General features: G+C 30.7%; 1 protein-coding gene across 1 annotated transcript; it reads right to left on the reverse strand.

Annotated features, from left to right (window-relative positions):
* Positions 1-16,539: 16,539 nt before the first annotated feature.
* Positions 16,540-17,756, reverse strand: LOC141711366 (protein FAR1-RELATED SEQUENCE 5-like). The gene is made up of 2 exons (XM_074513769.1): positions 16,676-17,756; positions 16,540-16,604 (listed from the first exon to the last, which is right to left on the reverse strand). The coding sequence occupies exons 1-2, from the start codon at positions 17,754-17,756 to the stop codon at positions 16,540-16,542; spliced, it is 1,146 nt and encodes a 381-aa protein (XP_074369870.1).
* Positions 17,757-20,820: the final 3,064 nt, after the last annotated feature.

Raw genomic sequence — 20,820 nt, forward strand, 5'->3', positions numbered from 1 at the left:
TTATGGGTTAGAATTTTCTAAAATCCCTATTTACTGTGATAAACAAAGTGTTATTGCTATGACAGGTAATCCAGTTCAACACTCAATGACAAAGCACATCAGCATTATGTACCACTTCATAAGGGAACATGTGGATGAAGGTACAGTGGAATTGCATTTTATTCCAACAGAGCAACAACTAGCAGATATCTTCACAAAACCACTGTGTGAAGCTACTTTTACAAGATTGGTAAATGAACTTGGAATGGTTTCAGGTTCTTTCTCTAAATCTTCCTAGTTTATGTTCTGATACATCAGACTTTATGATCAGTATTTATAGATATTACTATCTTTGTGTATTATGTGCTTAAATTGAAATTTGCTTAAGTGATGATTGTTGTCTGATGTGAATTCTAAACTCTGATAGTGATATGAATGTTTCTGTGACTATTCAATCCTATGAGGATAACTGTGCTAGATGCTGACCTAGTAGTCTTTAATATACTGAAGATCCCATGTATGAAGTAATTGTTTATGTGGAAATCTTTTAACACAAGCAAATTCTGATATTGAGCTTAGTTAAGTTTACTTTGTGTATCTTATTACTAAGTCAAAAACTAGAATAGTGCTTCTTATCTGTTAAGTTCTGATGTTAGTAAATCTGATGAATGTACTAAGTGCTGATAAGCCTCACTTATCAAAAGAAAAAGAAAAAGAAAAGAAACAAATATCAGGTACTCCTTTGAGATCTAGAGTAAAAATGTGGAAGGGAAGACCCAAGTGCATTGCTGGTATTAAGTAATATGCATTAGAAAAGTAAAAAAATTTCTTGGTGACTTTTCACACTCTATAATTACTGGAGAAATACTTTGATAATGACATAAATTCTGATAAGCAGTCGTGACTCACTTACACTGAGAATCCACTATAAAATGGAATTACAAAAGATACATAAAATGAGCACAAAACAGTTGAGGTGAACTCATGCATGAACTCATTCGATAGTAGACTTCAGAATAATGACAGATTTTGAGTAAAGTTCTTAGTTATGCCTTATTTCTAAGATGTACTGAAGTAAATCAGACTTTATTCTTTGTCTGATATTTAGCTTAATACACACACATACACTCCAAATGAATGATGAAAATTACTGTGGTGATAAATGTTATTTTCGATGAACAGTTTAAGTGTCAGTTGCATAAATTCGGAGGACAAGTTCTGATGGAAATTCTGATGATTAAGTTCTGTTGAACCCATATCAATATTTGTGTGAAGAATTACAGGAATAAACATTCACTTTTCGAGTTAAGGAGCCATATTCTGATGACTTTTAAATTCTGATAATAATCAAGTTCTGATGCTGACATGGTAGTATTTATTTACTTGATTTATTTTTGGTCATTACTTGAACGATCATATTTTTACAGAATATTGATTAATGTGAGATAAAACAGTCATAATCATTATGGGTTAGTGGTTAGCGTGTATGTCTTGAAAAACTGCATGCGCACAATAATTGTTATTATATCCCGTGCCCATTAACTCTGGCTTTAGATCTTTTACTGACTGGTATTATTACACATCAGTCTAGGGAGTCGTGGGGTCATTATTTTTACTTGTAATTTTTAACCAGTCCTCGCGTCCCTTGGTATTCTATTGGCTATTTAATCCGACTAATCATTCCAGCCAAAACATCTTTCATTTTCTCACAAACTCACTCTCTTTTTATTCTCATCAACAAAAATGGTTCGTTTCAACTTGTTCCTGAACTATGAAACCTTTAACATTGAGTTGAGTTGTGATAAATGGCAACAGGAGTGGCATGTCACCGCCATTCCTGAAGAGCTTTGGAACTCAGTTCCACAAGAGGTTCACACAAAACTCTTGTTCTTTTTAATGGAGTACCATCTCCATCTTGATAGGTTGGAAGAGGAAAGGAGAGAAGCTCTCCGTAAGCAAGAACGGATCATCCGTCTTGCAGTGCTCTTCGTCAGCAACAGAAGGAGCTAGTCGTTAAGGGCTTCTTAGACTAGGACTAAGGCTGTTGATGTTAAGAATTGTAGATAGGACTATGTTGTAATTTTTGCATGTAATTGATAAATTTCATGAAATGTACTCATCTGATATATCAATAAAATTTTCTTTAATTGCAAGATTTGTTCTTTGTTTCTCAAATTATATGACTGTGCATGTTTAATTGCAATTTATTAATCTTTACTTCATCGATTTTTAATTTTATTTTGTGATGACTGTTTTGATTAAATTCAGTTGATTTGAGGAAACAACTGAGGAACAGATTCCCATATCAGAACTTGTTGTTGTAGAAGCTGAGAAGGTCTCTTCTCAGAAAGATAATGTAACTGGGAGTTCTAGGCCCCTCAAAAGGCTTAGAAAGTTAAATTCTAATGATAAAGCTCCTACAGTGTCTCCGCCTTTGAAGAAATTGAAGAAACAGAGAGCTCACAGGGACATAGTTGAGTCAGATTCAGAGGATGTAGTGGAAGCGGCTAAGGAAGGGGGTCAGGAATCTCTGATCCCAACAGAACCAATTGTTATTGAATCACTTCCTACTGCACAACCAGAAACTGCTCAAGCAGAGTGACTACACCTTCTGTGTCACCTATAATTGAACAAGTACATAATGAAGACCCAGGTACAAGTGCTAAAATTGATATTCATAACTTGATTGTGCCTGAGGTTTTGTACTTGAAAGCTCCAGCAATTCAACTCACACCACCAACAACACCAATTTTGGATGTTGATCAGAACTTGGCTGCAGATCAGAATTTAGAGGATGATGTTGAAGCCTCTGTAGCCTCACATACTGCTATTTTATCAGAGGATGCTGATACTGCAGGATCTGCAAGTTCTGATGCTGCCAATGAGAATATTACTAGTGAAGTTGCTGCTAATTTAGATGCTGATGCAGCTGGTCTATCAGGACATGCACCTCAACAAACAGTTAATAAAGCTGATCTAATCAAGATGTTTGTTAAGGAAGCACCAGTATCTTGGAGTGAAACTCCTAGAGGAAAGGAGTGGACTAAGGAATGGAACACATTTAGTTTTGTTCCTTCTGAAAAGATTCTTGTTGAGCATCTGGCAAAAGCTGATGAAATGCTGATAAATGATGATTTTAAGGCACGGCTGAGAGTTACTGCATTGAGTACAAGGCACCTTCAAGGTCAACACTCAACAACTCATGCCAAGGTGAATAAAATTCAAGAAACCTTGATCCAGCAAGATATGAATGTGAAACTTGAAAAAAACAGATTTTTCAAGCCAGCCTTTGACAGAATTGCCTACATTGAGAAAACTCAGGAGAAGCAACAAACTCAGATTGATGAAATTCTAACGAATCAAGCTTCTCAGCAAACTCAACTCAATGCGATCCAATCCTCAGTGGAATTACTTGTCTCTCTTCTTTTACCTGCTGATGCCAAAAGGGGGAGAAAGTGATTAAGTCCAAATGCAAATCTATTCAGACATTGAAAGGAAAGGATGATGGAAATGATGACCAAGGAAACTCTGATAAGGGTAGAGGTCAAGGTCAAGGCAAAGGATTTTCATCAAGTAAAGCTAGAATTACAAGTCAAGGAACAAGTTCTGATACTGAGAGAAGAATAAGTCATGATATTGGTAAAAGGATAAGTTCTGGTGAACATCTGGAACTTGATGAAGAAATTTCAAAGAAGTTATTTCTTAAAGAAAATCCAGGAATGGACTTTGAGAGTCTAAAGGAAGAAGAAGCTAGATTCAAAGCAGAAGGTGTCAAGATAAAATCTAAAGCTTCTGTTGTTGAAAAGAAATTTCCAAAGCCTAAGGGTATTGTGATAAAGGAAAGAACAAATTCTGAGGCAACCAAAGCCAAATCACAAGTGGAAATTGATCCAAGGTCCAAGGGCAAAGAAAAAGTTGATGAACCTGTAAAGGTTTATATGCCAGTCATGGATGAAGAAATAACTGAAGAAGATGTTAATCTTACTCTGATTTCAAAGAAGATTTCTCAAACAACCTCTGACATGGCTCAAGTTGTTCAGAGTCAAGATGTAGTAAGTTCTGATATGACAGTGAAGCAAGCAACCTCTGACATAGCTCAAGTTGACTTAATATCAGAAGATAAGGAAAAGGAAACCTCTAACATTGCTCATGTTAAACCTTTAAAGATACTCCTACCAGGATTCACCAAAGCTAAACAGACTCAACCTTTGAAGACTGCAACAAGTGGTTTTGAAGCAAGAGTTGTTACAGGAAAGGAAGCAAGAGATAAATCTGGATTGGGTAGTTCAAAAGAGAAAAGAGTACACAACACTACCAATGATCCAACTTCCTTAAGTGAACCAGGAGTAGGTGCAACTCCTGAAAGATTGAATCAACTTGAATCTGTACAAATGGTTTAGCATTCCGTTTTGAAAGAACACATTATGTTATATTTTATGACAGATGGTAGGGTATTCCATATCAAGAAGAATGTTATTCCATTGAAGTATTTTGAAGAACTGGAATATGTTCTATTTTTACTTCAAGTGAAAAATAGATCTACAAGTGGTGCTGCAGATTATTTAAAGTCACAAATTCAAAGACAGAAGAAGCTTTACTCTGTAAAGTCTGACAACCCATATTGTCCTAAGTGCAGAGATCATAAAGGTGATATTGTTGAAATGAAGTCGAACACTGCTAAAATTATAACTACTTTTATGGGTTATAAGGCTGTGGAATTCAATCTAGAGTCTGACAAGGCATATCTGATCAAACTAGATCAGGAGATAAGAAAAGCTAAGATAAATGATCTCAGAGCAGCTATTTTTCAAACTGGTGAAGATACAACTGAATTGATAAATGCAAAAAGGAGGATGGTTAATGAACTTGAATATGTTGAGAGAAGTCTTTTAAGGAATTATCTCAGAACAACTCTTGATATCAAAGAGATCAGAAATTGAAGCCAAGTCAAAGATCTACAACTACTTAAATTCTGAAGTGTATACAGATTGAAACTGTTATCAGACCTTGAGGATGGTAAAGCTATAAGGATTGTAAGTTGTAGTTATTTAGTCAAATTCTCATGCATTTGTACTTAATATTTTTGACATCATCAAATATCTGTTGAACTTGTATATTATGCTAATTTACAAGTTGGGGGAGATTGTTAGATATAATTGTGATGTCATGTCTAATATGATTTGTGTTTAAGTTTTCAGATCTTACTTAACAGGACAAATCAGTACTTAACTGGAAATCAGTACTTATACTGAAATCAGGACTTAAGATATCATAACTTAAGTTATCAGGAGATATTTATCAAGAGAAAATATCAGGACTTGAGGAGACTTTCAGATAATGCAGGCGGCTGATTGAAAGGAAAGAAGATCAAGATAAATACAAGAAGAAATATGCATGAAGAAGGAATTCTATGAAGAATAGAATACTTGGAAGAAAAGATAACTAGTTGATATATTTTAGGAAGCAGAATTATATTCCATATCAATTAGAACATTATCTTGTAACTGTGTAGTATATAAACATAGACATAGGGTTTACACTATAAGTGTTATCATTATCAAAGTTATTATTCTTTGTAACCCTAGAAGCTCTCGTGATAATTTGTTCATCACTGAAAGAGAACAGTTCTTTGTAACAGAGTTTATTGTGTTGAATAAAATCTGTGTTCTGTTACTTGAGTTCTTATATTCGATTTGATTGTAGTAAATACTGTATTCAACCCCCTTCTACAGTGTATGTGACCTAACAGATATGTGTTTGCATGTGTGTATTTACTTGTGTAAATTGGTGGTTGAAGGTTGGAAACCCCCGAATGGGGGCACCACCTTGAAGCCACCGTCACCGGTGATGAATTCCGGTGAACCGGTGGTGAGTAATGATGTTAAAACTGAGCTCTAGTATCTTTAAATCAAATTTTCTGTGTTTGTATGTGGTATTTTGATGAAAAGTCGAATGGAATTGTAGTTCAAAAGTTAATGAGTTGATTTTTGTTAGTTATAGATGTTATTCTAGCATAATGTTAAAAGATTAGGTTGATTAAAGATGCAAGGATTTGAAATTAAGTTTGCATGTGAGGTTTCTTTGATAAAAGAAGAAGAGGCCGAATGGCTCTTAATTTTTGGGAAGATCATGTTGATTTTTGTTGGTGTGAATGATTTATTGATAATTGTTTTTATAAATTATAGAATAATTAGAATGAGTTATGGTTAGAGGTCCAAAGTGATGCATGCATGTTTTGATTCTTGGAAATTTCGAGTGTCTCTACTTGATTTTTAAGAAAATTAAGTTGTATTATGTGTTAAAAATGAGTGATCATCCATGTTTAGGTTTAAATTATGAGTTTAAATGAGTTGTAAGAATGAAATTGAACTAATTTGGGAAGATATACTTGATGCATGTCAACTAAGAGCTTTGCATGTTTGATTCTTGTTGTGTTAAATGATAAGGCCGAATAGGCCATAGGAGTTAAAAGTCAAGACTTGATTTTTTGGTAATTGAAAGAATGATTGAGTGTTTATATGTGAATATCTTTGGATTTGTTGGTTGATTGTAGTATGTGGTTCGAATTAAGGAATAAAAGAAAAAGGGAACTTAGTTGATAGATTTTAAAAGCTATAAGTGATAGTTATGGTCGTAAACATTTAGCTGTGAATGAAATCGTGTACTCGTATGAGTTATAATTATTTGATTTGAAGAAAAACCGAGATTAAGGCAAGTATAAGTTGATTATTGAGTATATAAAGATATAAAGGCTATGAGAAAAGAATGTGTTATGTGCTATGTGCATGTGTGTATATAAGTTATACTCGTATAGTTCGAGTCAAGAGTATAATCGAGCTATCGTATTGAGTGAACGTTCCTGGAACGAGAGTTGAGAAACTAATTAAGGTTTTGGTTTTGATTGTAGATTCGGAACGTGAGGGCATTCAGGCTAAGAAAGGGAAAGGTATACTAGGTGGCAGTAGTTCAACCTTCGTAAAACAGGAAAGCGAATTCAGGCAAGTAACTCTAATTACTTGTGTAAATGGTTATAGAGAGGATATTGTTCATGCCATGTAGAGTATTGAACTGTTAAAGTAATGAACCCCTGTTATTGATTTGAGATACCTTGTCTTTGATCTTGTGAAATTGTTATTGATAATCTTATTGATCCAACCCCTTTGGTAACTCTTTTTCCTGTTCTACTTATTCGATATACCATGAACTGTTATAAACCCTATAAGTACCTTCACGAAACCCTTGTAATAATGCTTCATTCCTTGTTTACCCTATTCCCTATTGATCCTTGAAATGGTTTTGATTTTCCTAACTTGAGTACCTTGTTATCATTGATTCAAGATCCTTAGAAATGAGCCTTGCATATCCTTGATTCATTTCCTTAACTTTGGTTTCTTGAAATTGAATTTAAGAATGAGTTTCGACTTGAAAGAGTCCGAATGATTTCATATTCTTGGTAATGATAAAATGAATTTAGAAAACCTACTTTTCCAACTCAAGGTTTTCCAAACGAATTCCTGATGGATTGGATTGGGACGTAAGAGGCTATCATAGTAAGAGGCTAGCAGGGCTAGTCCAGTTTAAGGCTGAAATTATGTCGTTTGGTATCTTAAAGACCGGATGGATGTCGGTACGGGCTGATCACCCGTATTATAATGAAATGATAGATAAAGTGGTCCAATCAAGGGTTCCATATTGATTTTTAAAGAAAGGAATTAAAATTTCCTACTCAGTAATTGATTCTTTGAAATGAAAATGGCTTATATTGCTTTGAAAAGAGTTGATTGTGATATTGTGCAGCTTATAACTCGTGAACCCTGATTTTTATTCTGTTGATCATATAATTGATTCCTTATAATGAAAAGATTGCCGCTTTCCATTCGAAAGATCATTTGTGATCCTGTTAATGATTTGTGATGAATGTCGGCTTTCACCCTACCTTGAGCATTGTTCCCTGAAAGCCCAAAAATCTTCTTCATAACCCCCTCTTTTCATAACCTAAAAGATAGAAATCTGCCACCTAGAACTGATAAAGTAGAATGCCCTGAGATTGGTAAAGTATATTGTGGATTTTATATCGTAGAACTGCTTTATAGTTACTTGCTGAGTTTTATACTCATATGTTTGTTTTAATCTAACCATGGCAGTTAAGCAAGAAGATGGTCAGGTTTAGGCTCACTGCTCGTAAGATCGTACCTGGTGGTCCTTATCGTGTTGAGGGCTTCCGGTTGCCAGAGCAGGTAGTAAAGTTTTTGAGTGAGCAAGCGCTTAGCCAGAGAGTTGTAAAGATACAATGGGTTATCTGTCGGTTCCAAGCCGGGATCGACTATGTATATTTAATATTATTTTGGGGTTGTAAGTTATATTTTATGATTAGTAGTTGTAATCTTGTCTCATACTTTATCCTGTTTGATCCTGTTAGTAGCTAATCGGGGTTTATGCTTAATTATTAGTAGATTAAAGGTGTGTGGGTCCTCATTTCCTGAGATTGAGGGCGTCACAGAGCCTGCATTTCTGTGGACAGATGTACCTATGAAATGGTAGCCTAATCTTTCAATGTGTTGAATGTATAAATGTTTTATATTCATAGGGTGGTGGTCCTAAGCCTTAAAAAAATAAGTCAAGTATCACTACTCTAAATTAATGGTTCAAAATGTCATTTGAAAATGGAGTTTATGTTAGTAACCATAAAGCGCTACATCATGTAACCCTCTTTACTTTTTTTTTCTTTTTTATTTTCAATGTACATAGAGCTATATAAGTTTTTGGTTTTGACCCCAAAACACAACTTCAATAGGGTTTTGTAGTAACTTTCTCTTCATGTAGGGTTTTGTAGTAATTTTTTAAAATATATATATATTTTTAAACCTAAATAAAATATTGTTAAATTCTAAAATATTAAAAAAAATTAAATTCTTTCTAAAACTCAAAAGACAATTGGTAAATTCTAAAATGTTAAAAATTATTAAATTAAGTTATACTCTTAAATTTTAAAATTATTTAATTTAAAACACTACTTTATGTAGATTTTTGCACATAATTTTTTTTAAAAAAAAATATAACCCAAATAAAATATTGTTAAATTCTAAAATATAAAAATTTATTTAAATTATTTCTAAAACCCAAAAGGTAATTGGTGACCCTAAATTTTAAAAATTATTAAATTAAGTTACACTTTTAAATTTTAAAATTGTTTAATTTAAAATTTACATTTTTGTTCCTAGAGTTTAGGTTACACGTAATTTTTTTTTAAAATAATATTTTTAAACCCAAAATAAAAAATTGGTAAATTTTAAAATATTAAAAAATTATTTAAATTGTTTCTAAAATCTAAAAGGGAATTGGTGAATCTTAAAATGTTAAAAATTATTATATTAAGTTACACTTTTAAATTTTAAAATTGTTTAATTTAAATTTCACATTTTTCTTAAATTCGTGTACATTTATTAATTTATTTTCTAATAATTCTAAAATTCGGGATTGGTGAACCCTAAAATGTTAAATATTGTTAAATTAGATGTGTTTTTTATTCATTTTTTTAATATTTCTAAAATGAAAAAGGGGATTATTGAATCCTAAAAATTTTAAAATTGTTAAATTAGGGTACGCCATTAAATTTAAAAATATTAATTTTAAGCTGGCCGGTAAAAACATAATATTAGGTAGTGTTTTCGGCCCCAAAAAAATATGTAATAAAAGGCTTAAAAAAACGGAATTGAACTCGAGTCTTTACATTCACAAGCACATCATCTTACGAGTACACCACACTGTTACTTAAGTTTTTTATCATACACATAATATCATAATATGTAAGTGTTGTAAATAGCGATAATTTATTTAACTTTAAATAGGATTACTAAAATCTTCGTATAGTTAGTTTTGAACAATTGAATTTGAGATATAAAGTTAAACATAGTAAATAAACGGATCATTCTCTTATTTATTAAACAATTTTTAATTTGAAAAATATGTCTCATATATTTTTAATATATTTTTTAATAAAAACTAAATTGTACATATAATTAAATTTTTTATATGTTGAAAAGAGACATATTTAGATAAATTATAATTAGCGTATTTTGATTTATTTCGAATTCAAAATTAGAACTTGACCCATTTTTCAAAAAATACTCGAAATTTGACTAAATAACTTGCCCGTAAATACCACGTCACTGCCTAGGTTTAATTTAAATTACGAGTTCGACTAGAAAATCTTACCAACAAAGAAAAGTTTTGTAATATCTTATGTTGGTAAAAATTAATACCTTTGTGATCTTTATAGAATCAAATCAATTGATAATATGTATCAAAATTACTAACTTCAAAATCAGAATTTTACCCATTTTGAAAAATTACTCGAAATTTGACTAAATGACCCAGCCGAAAATATATCATCACTATCTAGGTTTAATAAATTTAAATTACGAACTCGCCGAGAATATCTTACCAATAAGGATAAATTTTATAATATCTTATATTAATAAAAATTAATATTTTTGAGATTTTTATACGATCAAGTCAATTGATATTATGTATCAAAATTACTAACCGACTGGTTTTACATTATTATTACATCTCGAACTTAACTAAATATTTAAATATATTCAAAATTTGATATGAGATGCCACAAACTCCGTTAAAACGATGAAGATATACTAAATCGATTTATTTATTAATATTTCACCTTAAAAAATAGTTTCAAAATATTATTCAATGATGGTGAATTTATAAAGAGATGCTCCTAAAATCTTATTTTTTCATTCTCATTAGAAAAAATTAAACTACACCTATAAAGTAAAATTAATAATTTTCATTAACATGTTATTTGAAAAATGGCAAGACATTTGATATTTTTTCATAAAAAAAGAATTTATTTATTGTATTATTTAATTAAAGATATATTTATATTCAAATATTTTTTAGACAAATTCTAAATTTTATATTATTCAATTTGATATGGTTTTTATAAGTAATCATATATATATATAGAGTCCCTATTTTTTGTGGAGTTTTGGAGTCCAAAATTCAAACTTTATATTACAATCCATTCTAATGGTTCAGGTTTATATTTCTAATAATTTAAAAACTTAAATAACAAACTACATGATATAAATGTGTTTTATGGTGTTATATCATTAATGTTTAGCAAGTTGAATATTTACGTGTTCTACAACGTGAATATGTATGTTTTTCAAACTGATCATGTTATATAAAATCATATGTTATGCAATTTTCAACTTGTCGTATGAGACTTGCAAGATATATATTAAAATAGTAATATTTGTAGAACATGATTCACATTATAATACGTTTTACAAAAAAATATACTATTTTACTTACAAAACATATATGGACTCCCGTACTCAAGTAAAAACAATGACCCAATAGAACTTACTCATATATATATATAGATACATATATAGGGGAATGATCAAATACTAACTAAAATTAAAATAGAAACTAGGAACCAATCTTAGCCATTATATCTACTTAATTTAATGGTCCCCCTAAATCACCCCACCCAACTACTCTGCACCCTCCCACACCCAATTTCAGCTTTTCCCCTCCGTTTTTAATTTGATTTTTCCCGTCAAACCATAAGTTTTTTTTAAAATCCGATTTCACTATATTTTTCTACATCTCTCAACGATCGATTTGCATATCATATGTGTTATATTTCGAATTAGTTTTTTTAAAAAAATATTTGGTTTCTAGTTTTTATTCTAAATTGGTTTCTATTGGAGTAGCCCCCTATATATATATATATATATATATATAAGAAACTTAAAAAATTATAAAATTCAATATTTTGAAAAAAATATATTTAAAATTAGTAATAAATATATTTACAAAAAAATATTTAGTGTTGGAAAATATTGTACAGCTATTTTGAATTATTTGAAAAAAAGTTAAAATTATAATGTATTGTACTATTTGATTTAATACATGTTATTTGGATAATTTACTGAATAACAATTAGATATATACATGACCAAGAAATCTAGCATATAAATAAACGAGACCAACATAATTTACTCGAAAATATAATAAATAATAATTCACATACATACACACACATGTGACTTTATCTTTACCAATATTAAAAGATTCAATTGTAATGGTGTATTTAAGAGTTATTGATATATATACTAGAAGAAAATAACAAAAGTATTTTATGTTATGAAAATAAGAATGATCAATTAAATTTAAGTTTTTTTCAATGTGTTAAAAACTAAATAGATTATGTCAATTTTAATTTATTAATTGACAATTATCTGACACCTTATAAATTTAACTTTGTATAATAGAGAGGATTAAAAGTTAAGTATACGGCCGAGATCAACTTTAGTTAATAAATTATGACATTAGCATGATATTAAATCAACATAAACGTTGAATTAAAAAAATAATATTTTTTTAAAAAAAATAAACTTATATTAATTGTAGTGTAAATTCTACTTTGTTGAATATTACGATTGCAGGTCTTAACCACTTTAATTATGTATTATCAATCCTTTTAAATTAAGTAAGGTAATTGTCAATTAGTAATGACTTTAGTAATAAAATATCTCATTACTCCAAAGTGTATTGGACCAAAACTCAAAAAATTTACTCGACTCTAGAGTATACATATATGTTAATTTTTAGTTCTTTTTATAATCAAATTGACAATACTTGATGAATTAACTTTAATCTTTTCATTTTATACAGTGACTACCATGCTTCCTGCTTTTATTCATTTAGTAAATACAAATTACACGACACAAATAAGAAAATATGTATTATGATTAATGAGATATATTGAAAACGTTATGAACGTTATTAATGTTTTACATGAAAATCATATACAATGATAGATAATAAACATGTATTTGATATGTTTTAGATGTTATACAATATTTATCAATAAGAAAACGATCAAGAATTTTAATAATATAATTGTATAATGTACAAAAAAATCTAGAAAATGACCCGTGACTCGCACGAGTAATTATGCTAGTTATTCATAAAAAGAAAACCAAATTTAATTTAAAATGTGTATATACCGAAAACAATAGCTTAATATATATAGCAAATAAAAAGAAAACCAAATTCAATTTTTAAATAAACTCTCACGTAACACGAAAAATCACAAGCTCTTGTTTTTTTCTTTTATATCATTAACTAGTCGACAAAGCCGCGCTGCGGCCCTACAATTTTTTTTTTTAAAAAAATAATAGTAAGATTATTTAAGAAAAAGATGAACTACAATTAAAAAAGTCATTCATAATTATTAGCCATTTTGTGTCTGGTTTTGTTAGGCCTTGTTAGGCCGACAATAATATACATAACATAACAAAGTGGATACATTTTTCTTCATGATACCAATTTATATCACATCTTCATAAGTCGATAATAATCGTACTAATTATAAGATTTTGTTAATCCGACTCTTGTTGTAATAAAAAAAGATTAATTAGATAAATTTTAAAATAAAATAATATTATAATTTAAATAAAAATTAGTTTTATCCGCTCTCCCGTCAAACACAATACGATTAAAAATTTATTATGATTTAGATGAAAATTAGTTTGAGCCGCCCTCCTATCAAACACAATTGTAATGAAAAATCATTAAAATTTAGATAAAATTCCCTTCAAATACAATATTAATGAAAAAATTATTTAAATTTAGAAAAGATTTGGTTTGGTCCGCCCTCCCATAAAACACAATACTAATAAAAAAATTTATAATTTAGAAAAAATTTAGGTTGAGTCATTCACCCATCAAATACAATACTAAAAAAATTATTATAATTTAAACAAAAAGTATTTAAATATTAAAAAAAGATAAACATATGCAAATCTCTACAGATAAAAATATTTATACACTCTACGGCCAACATCCTGACACAAAATTGTTATTCCCCTCCTAGCTATAACGTAGAATATTGGTAAAGAGTTTGAGTGGTATAAAAAACATACTTTTTATTTTATATTCGAAGTTGCATTTTGTATATGTCAAAAATAGAATTGGGCTACAAAAGAACAATTGCCTTTGATGTTAATTTCGTCTCTTCAAAGTTCTGTGAGCATTGACGTGTGCAGCAGATTACAGGTAGTCTAGGAGGAGTATGAATTTGTTATATAAATTTGTTAGGGTCGCACACTCATGAACTTGAGAAAAAAAATTTGTCGTTGAATATAAAGAGCTTGCATGCATACTGTTCTTGAGGGTACCAAATCAAACTATATAAAAAAAACTGGGATCTATATTTTTGAATATAAATCGGATACTTTTTTATATTCATAATAGTATTCTAAAAATTTCCGATTTAATTAATTAATTTTTTATTAATCTTTTGTAAGGTATCTGATTGAATTTTTGAAATTCGAATAATTCTTATAATTTTTTCTTTATCAAAGTACATGTAATTATTTATTAAAATTGAAATAGTATATTCATCTAAATTTAAATAATTATAGATACTACGATATAATAAATATATATTATATATATAGGTGAATGATTAAATACAAACTAAAATTAAAATAGAAACTAAAAACCAATCTAAAACATTAAATCTACATAATCTAAGGTCCCCCTAAATCACCTCACCCAGCTACTTTGCACCCTCACAAACCCAATTTCAGTTTTTCCCCTCCGTTTTTAATTTGATTTTCCTTGTCAAACCGTAAGTTTTTTTAAAAATCCTATTTCACTATATTTTTCTATATCTCTCAGCGATCGATTTGCATACCATATGTGTTATATATCGAATTAGTTTTTTTTAAAAAAATATTTGGTTTTTAATTTCTATTATAAATTAGTTTTTATTGGAGTAGCCATATATATATATATATATGTTAATAGTTAACTAATAGGGTGCCATTCCACGGCCACGGGTGGTTCTAATAACCACCTGCCGCATTGTTACATTGCTGAAGTATAGCAGTTTTGCTTCAATGCGGGATACGCATTGTTACATTGCGGGAGCTCGTCAGCTTTGACTTAATGCGGCTTGCGCAATGCTTCATTGCTGGAAACAATTTAGTTTTATTTTTAAATAATTGTAAAATAATAGATAATAAATATATAAATAATTTTAATTAATGTTTAAATTCCTAATTTATTTATTGTTTGGTTGTTATATTTTTATTTTGTATTTATATATTTCTATTAATAAATTCTTTATTTTAACAAACTAATACTTAAAATTCGGGAAATTACAGAACAGCCCCGGCTGCCGCAATGACCCAGTGCATATCCCACAATGAGACATTGCTGCAGACGAGACCCGGGTTTAACCCGTTTCTTCTTGAAATCCCTAATTTCATAATAACAAAAACCTAATTCAGCGGCAGCGGGCGATTTCAGGCGATTTCGAGCGATTTCAACATCTACTCCAGCGATTCAGCTACTCAGGTATGATTCTCATCATCTACACACACGTATACATACACGTATACATACACATAGTTACATATTACCGCAATGACCCATTGCTGCCAAGCTTAACTTACCTTCTCATGGCCAAATACTCCATGCCCATCTCCTCCAAACCGGGTTTCATGCTCACATTCACACTGCAACTGCTCTTGTAGATATGTATGCAAAGCTTCATTTTTTTGGTAATGCACTCAAACTGTTTGATGAAATTACTGAACCAACTATTGCATTGTTTAATGTTGTGATTTCTGGGTTTTCTTCGAATGGGTGTTATAAGGACGCTTTTAGGATTTTTAGGGAAGTTGGTGTGAGAAAGTTGAGGCCTGATTCGGTTAATAACGTGGAATTCAATGATTCGAGTATGTTATTCGAATGGGTGTTATTCAACTATAAGGACGCTTTTAGGATTTTTACTATTGTGTGTCTTATACATATTCGAGTATGTTATTCGCGTAGTCTAATTCTTTAGTTTTAAGATGTATATAATGTTTGATACTCAATGCATTTGTAGGTTGCTGCTACTGCTCCCCCTGCTTCACAGTCGACCCCCCTATCCGCCCCCCTGTTGTTCAGTCTGATTTTGTTCAGTCTGAGGTACAACTCTTTAGTTTTAGAACTTTACTTTTTTTTACTATTGTGTGTCTTATACATATTCGAGTATGTTATTCGAGTAGTCTAACTCTTTAGTTTTAGAGGTGTATATAATGTTTGATACTCAATGCATTTGTAGGTTGATGCTACTGCTACCCCTGTTACTCCTACTACCGAGCGCACTTTTGGGAGTACCGAGTTGACTCCTGCTACCGAGTTGACTCCACTTGCAGGTGGCATGGTGAAATTCGGTAGTCGTAGTGGTGTTATTCCTGATAGTTTGAGGATGATTCTTGATGTACGTATGTTGAATCATTCCATTTTTTATGTTATATTTTTGCATTACGTATTTTGATGCATTTTTATATGCTTAATTTTTTTGTCATGAATATGTGTTTGATTTGATGCTCTTGAAATGTATTTGCAGATGGACACTGATGAAGACAAGTTGAAGCCGGTATCTTGATTTTTTGTTTTTTGTCAAGATAACGGATTATGTGTTCGCAAATCATCCCGGAATGTTCAAACTTCTTACACGAGCATTCAATTTTTTTGTACGTGAAAACCGTCACTCGATATTTTCTTCTGCAATTCTCCGGCAGGGTAGCCTTCTCAACCAAATACAGTTTCGACATATAAGTTCCAATATTTTTAACACTGTTCACGATGTAACATGTACTTTTCATAAGCTCCTTTTGAAACCGTTTGAACATTTCTTTCGTGTAGATTTCGGATGCATGCATTTGCAAGGATGAGTGCAAAACTAATCTCCTTTCCAATTGTTCGCTGTCATAATCGGCTTTAACATCCTTCAGATATTGTGTCTCCAAAGCCTTTTGGGAGTTCTCAATGAATTCCTTCAAACCGGTAGATGATTGCACATATTCATCAAAAAAAAATTTTGTAGACTCGCTTCTTGAAGTTGTAGTCATGCCGGCGGAAAAATGTTGCTTCGTGTAAGCACCAATCCATTGAGTTCTAATAGCATACATGTCATTTAACCAAGCATGATCCTCAAGATCGTACTTCTCGACTAATTGCTCCCATCTACCTTCAAATTCTGTAGGTGTCAACGACTTGTACACACATGCATTAAACTCTGTCTTGAACTCCGGATAATTTGTGTACAAATAAGACAACTTATCGGGAAACTTACTACGTATATGCCATGTACAATATGTATGCTTTGTTTGTGGCATAGGCATGACCTCGGCAATGGCATTTCCCAATGCAATGTCTTGATCAGTAATAATTGTTCGACGCGGTTTATTGTCGACGGCTTCCAACCATGTCCTCAAAACCCACTTATACGATGCCTCAGTCTCATCCCTTACAAGTGCAAATCCATATAGTATATTTTGATAATGGTGGTTTATGCCCGTAATAGGTATAAAAGACATACAATACCTATTCGTCCGGTAAGTTGAATCAAACGTAACCACATCACCAAAATTCTTGTACGCGTTTATGGACCGAGGATCAACCCACATCAAACCCCATACACGATTCTTATCATCTACATCCACCCGATAAAAGAAATTACCAAAACTATTTTCTTGTAGTTCTCGTAGCAAAAGTAATCCACACTCCGTATCACCCGAATCAAACACTCGGCGCCGAATATCACGTATGACATTACGTACGTCTTGATTAGAAAAATCAAGATTTTCAACACCCCCCTTTTTCTCGCTAAGAAACTTCATTACTTTGCTCGTCTCAATTCCCGATTTGTTAAACAACTCAATCAATGATCGCGTCATAGGATCTATGTTGAGTGATCTTTGAAAAAATTGAACTTTTTCCGGCGACACCAATTTATGATTGTGTTCTAAATCCACCGAACTAATTTTCCATTTGTCCATCTTCACTTTGTGAATGACACACATTCGAGCACCATAATTCGTGCGTGGAATTACCTCTCTAACTCATTTTCCTTTACCAAAATCCAACGGCGTCGCTCCTACCCTTCCACCTTTTCGACAAATAAACAAACGGTATGATTGTTCATTTGTGTTTGTTCGCTTATGAGTATTCCTAATTATTATCTCGAATCCCTCTTTTTGACCATAATTCCTATAAAATGCTTCCGCATCATCCAATATATCGAAAATCTTGCCGACATAAGGCACAACATCGTTACTATTCTTAAATCCATGATTCTTTTTATCAACATTTTTCTCATCTTTTACGTCATCAACATTTTCACCGTCAAAATTATCACCACCAACGTCATCATCAACATTATGACCGCCAACATTATCACCACCAACGTTATCATCAACATTATGACCGCCAACATTATCACCACCAACGTTATCATCAACATTATGACTGCCAACATTATCACCACCAACGTTATTATCAATATTATGAACACTAACATTACCAACATCAATATTATCACCACCAACATTATTCATATTATCATCACTATCAAGATTTACAATATCTTCTTCAACAAATAACTTACGACGAGCTACGGGGTTTCGTTTAACGGGGGAATAATAATCGTATTTATCATTTTCACTAGAAAAGGAACTACAAGCTTTAAATAAAAAAGAAGCCATCAACAATTGAAAACTAACCTTTTGAGATCACCTTCAAGAATGAGTAAATTGAAATTAAATTTGAAATTGTTGAAATTATATTGTAAATTGTAAAATGAGTAATAAGAAAGTAAATGTTGAATCAAACAAAAATGTCTCCAACAATGAAACATTCCAGCAATGAAACATTGCTGGAGTGACCAAATAAATATAACCACCAACCAAATTTTGGAGCCATTATGGCGGAGTTCCTGCCGCAATCACGCATTGCGGCCTCCAGCAATGAATCAATGCGGGAGTACTCTAATTAAAAATGAATTTTAGTTAGAGTATTTCTGAATTTTAATTATTTTTTCAAATAGTATTTCTGAATTTTTATGATTACAAAATTTTGTGAGTTTTATGTTTTTAAAAATTGTCATATGAGTTATTTCAGTTAAAAAAAATCAAATTATCAATTTTAATAATAAAATCAATATTAATTTTTGTGCCAATATTAATAAAAATTGACCCACCGCATTGGCTCATTGCTGCAGTATGGCTTGCCGCTTTGAAGCAATGCTGCAGTTAATTTTAATTACTTTTAAAATTATATTTTTGAATTTTTATTATTACGAATTTTTGGGAGTTTTATGTTTTTAAAAATTATCATATGAGTTATTTTAGTTAAAAAATCAAATTATCAATTTTAATAATAAAATTTATATTATTAATTTTATACTTTTTTTGTGAATTCATACTTAATTTTTGTGCAAATATTAAATCAATATCAATTTTTGTGAATTCATACTTAATTTTTGTTTTTAAAATTTATATTATTAATTTTATACTTTTTTGTGAATTCATACTTAATTTTTGTGCCAATATTAATAAAAATTGACTGGTCAAACGTTGAGGAGTTTGACCGACATACCGCATTGGCTCATTGCTGCAGTTCCTGCCGCATTGGGTCATTGTGGAAGATTAGTCAACAGTCTTACCCCTCAGCTTCCGCAACATTTTTTTTGTGCCTAAATTAAATTTTTGGTTTTTAAAATTCCGGTTTTCAGCCTATAAATAGTGCTCTTGTAATCTCATTTCTTTTCATTCTACATTTTCTCTTCAACATTCTCTTCTCTATTTTCCGAAAAATAGTTTTCTACTATGATTGGGACAATAACAAGGTAATTATCGATGGTGTGGCTTACGACGGGCTCTCGAAGACATGACAATAGCTCTCCGCCGTATTCAAATGGCGCTTGAGCGCAAGAAAAAAAAAAGAAAATGAGGCGAATGCGAAGGCGGAAAAGTTGAAGAGAAAGAAGGACGATGATAAGGGTGATAAAGGCGGTTCTTCCAACACCGTTAAATCTTGATCATTCTCGTCGGAATAAAATATTTAAGTTATTATGTATTTTGTTTAAAAAAATATTTGAATGTACTCCATTTATATTTGAATGAAATAAATTATTTAATATTTATCTTTCTTGTATTTGTCGAATTTAATTTATCAATTTTTAATTTATAGTAAACAAATATAATGTTAAAAATTAAAAAAATGAAATTTTATCGAATTTTCTTTACCTATAAAAAAATATAAAATAACTTAGCCCTAAAATGTTAAAAATTTCTTGGTAACAAACTATATAAAAATAACTCGGCCACCTGCCGCATTGTGTCATTGCTACTCCCTCAATGAAACAATGCGGCAGGTGGCTCTTCAACCACCCGCCCACGTATTTTAAATATGTTGTGGTTGTGGTTTACACCTCCCGCATTAACACATTGCGGGAGGGGGGGATTTTTTTATTATTTTATTCTTATTTTTTTAAAATGGAAAAATTGTATAGAACTTTGTTTAATTCAGTTTAACTTCATTATACAGTACAAATGTGTTATTATACATAAATTTGAAATATTTAAAATTTAAATTAAAATAGTTTAATTAGAATTCACTCAAAAAAGTTTAAGGCAAACAAGTAAGATCGGAAGACGACACCTTTCGATCAATAAAAAATAATAGCAATACTACATTGATATATTTCAGTTATCATCTGCGGTTTTTTATATTTTTCATTAAAACTAATATTTTAATTATTTTTCCGATTATATATCTAATTAAATTTTAAATTCTTAACTCATTATACAATTGATAATATAAATGGGAAGTAGTAATAAAATTAGTAAATATAGAAACAAGTGGTTGTTAAAATTAATTATATACTTTTTAACTCCGTTATTATCGGAAACAAATTAAATCATTAAAATATAATTTTTTGTTATTTAAGAAATTAAATAA

This window comes from Apium graveolens, chromosome 1 (genome assembly GCF_009905375.1).
Source record: "Apium graveolens cultivar Ventura chromosome 1, ASM990537v1, whole genome shotgun sequence".
Classification (NCBI taxonomy): Eukaryota; Viridiplantae; Streptophyta; class Magnoliopsida; order Apiales; family Apiaceae; genus Apium; species Apium graveolens.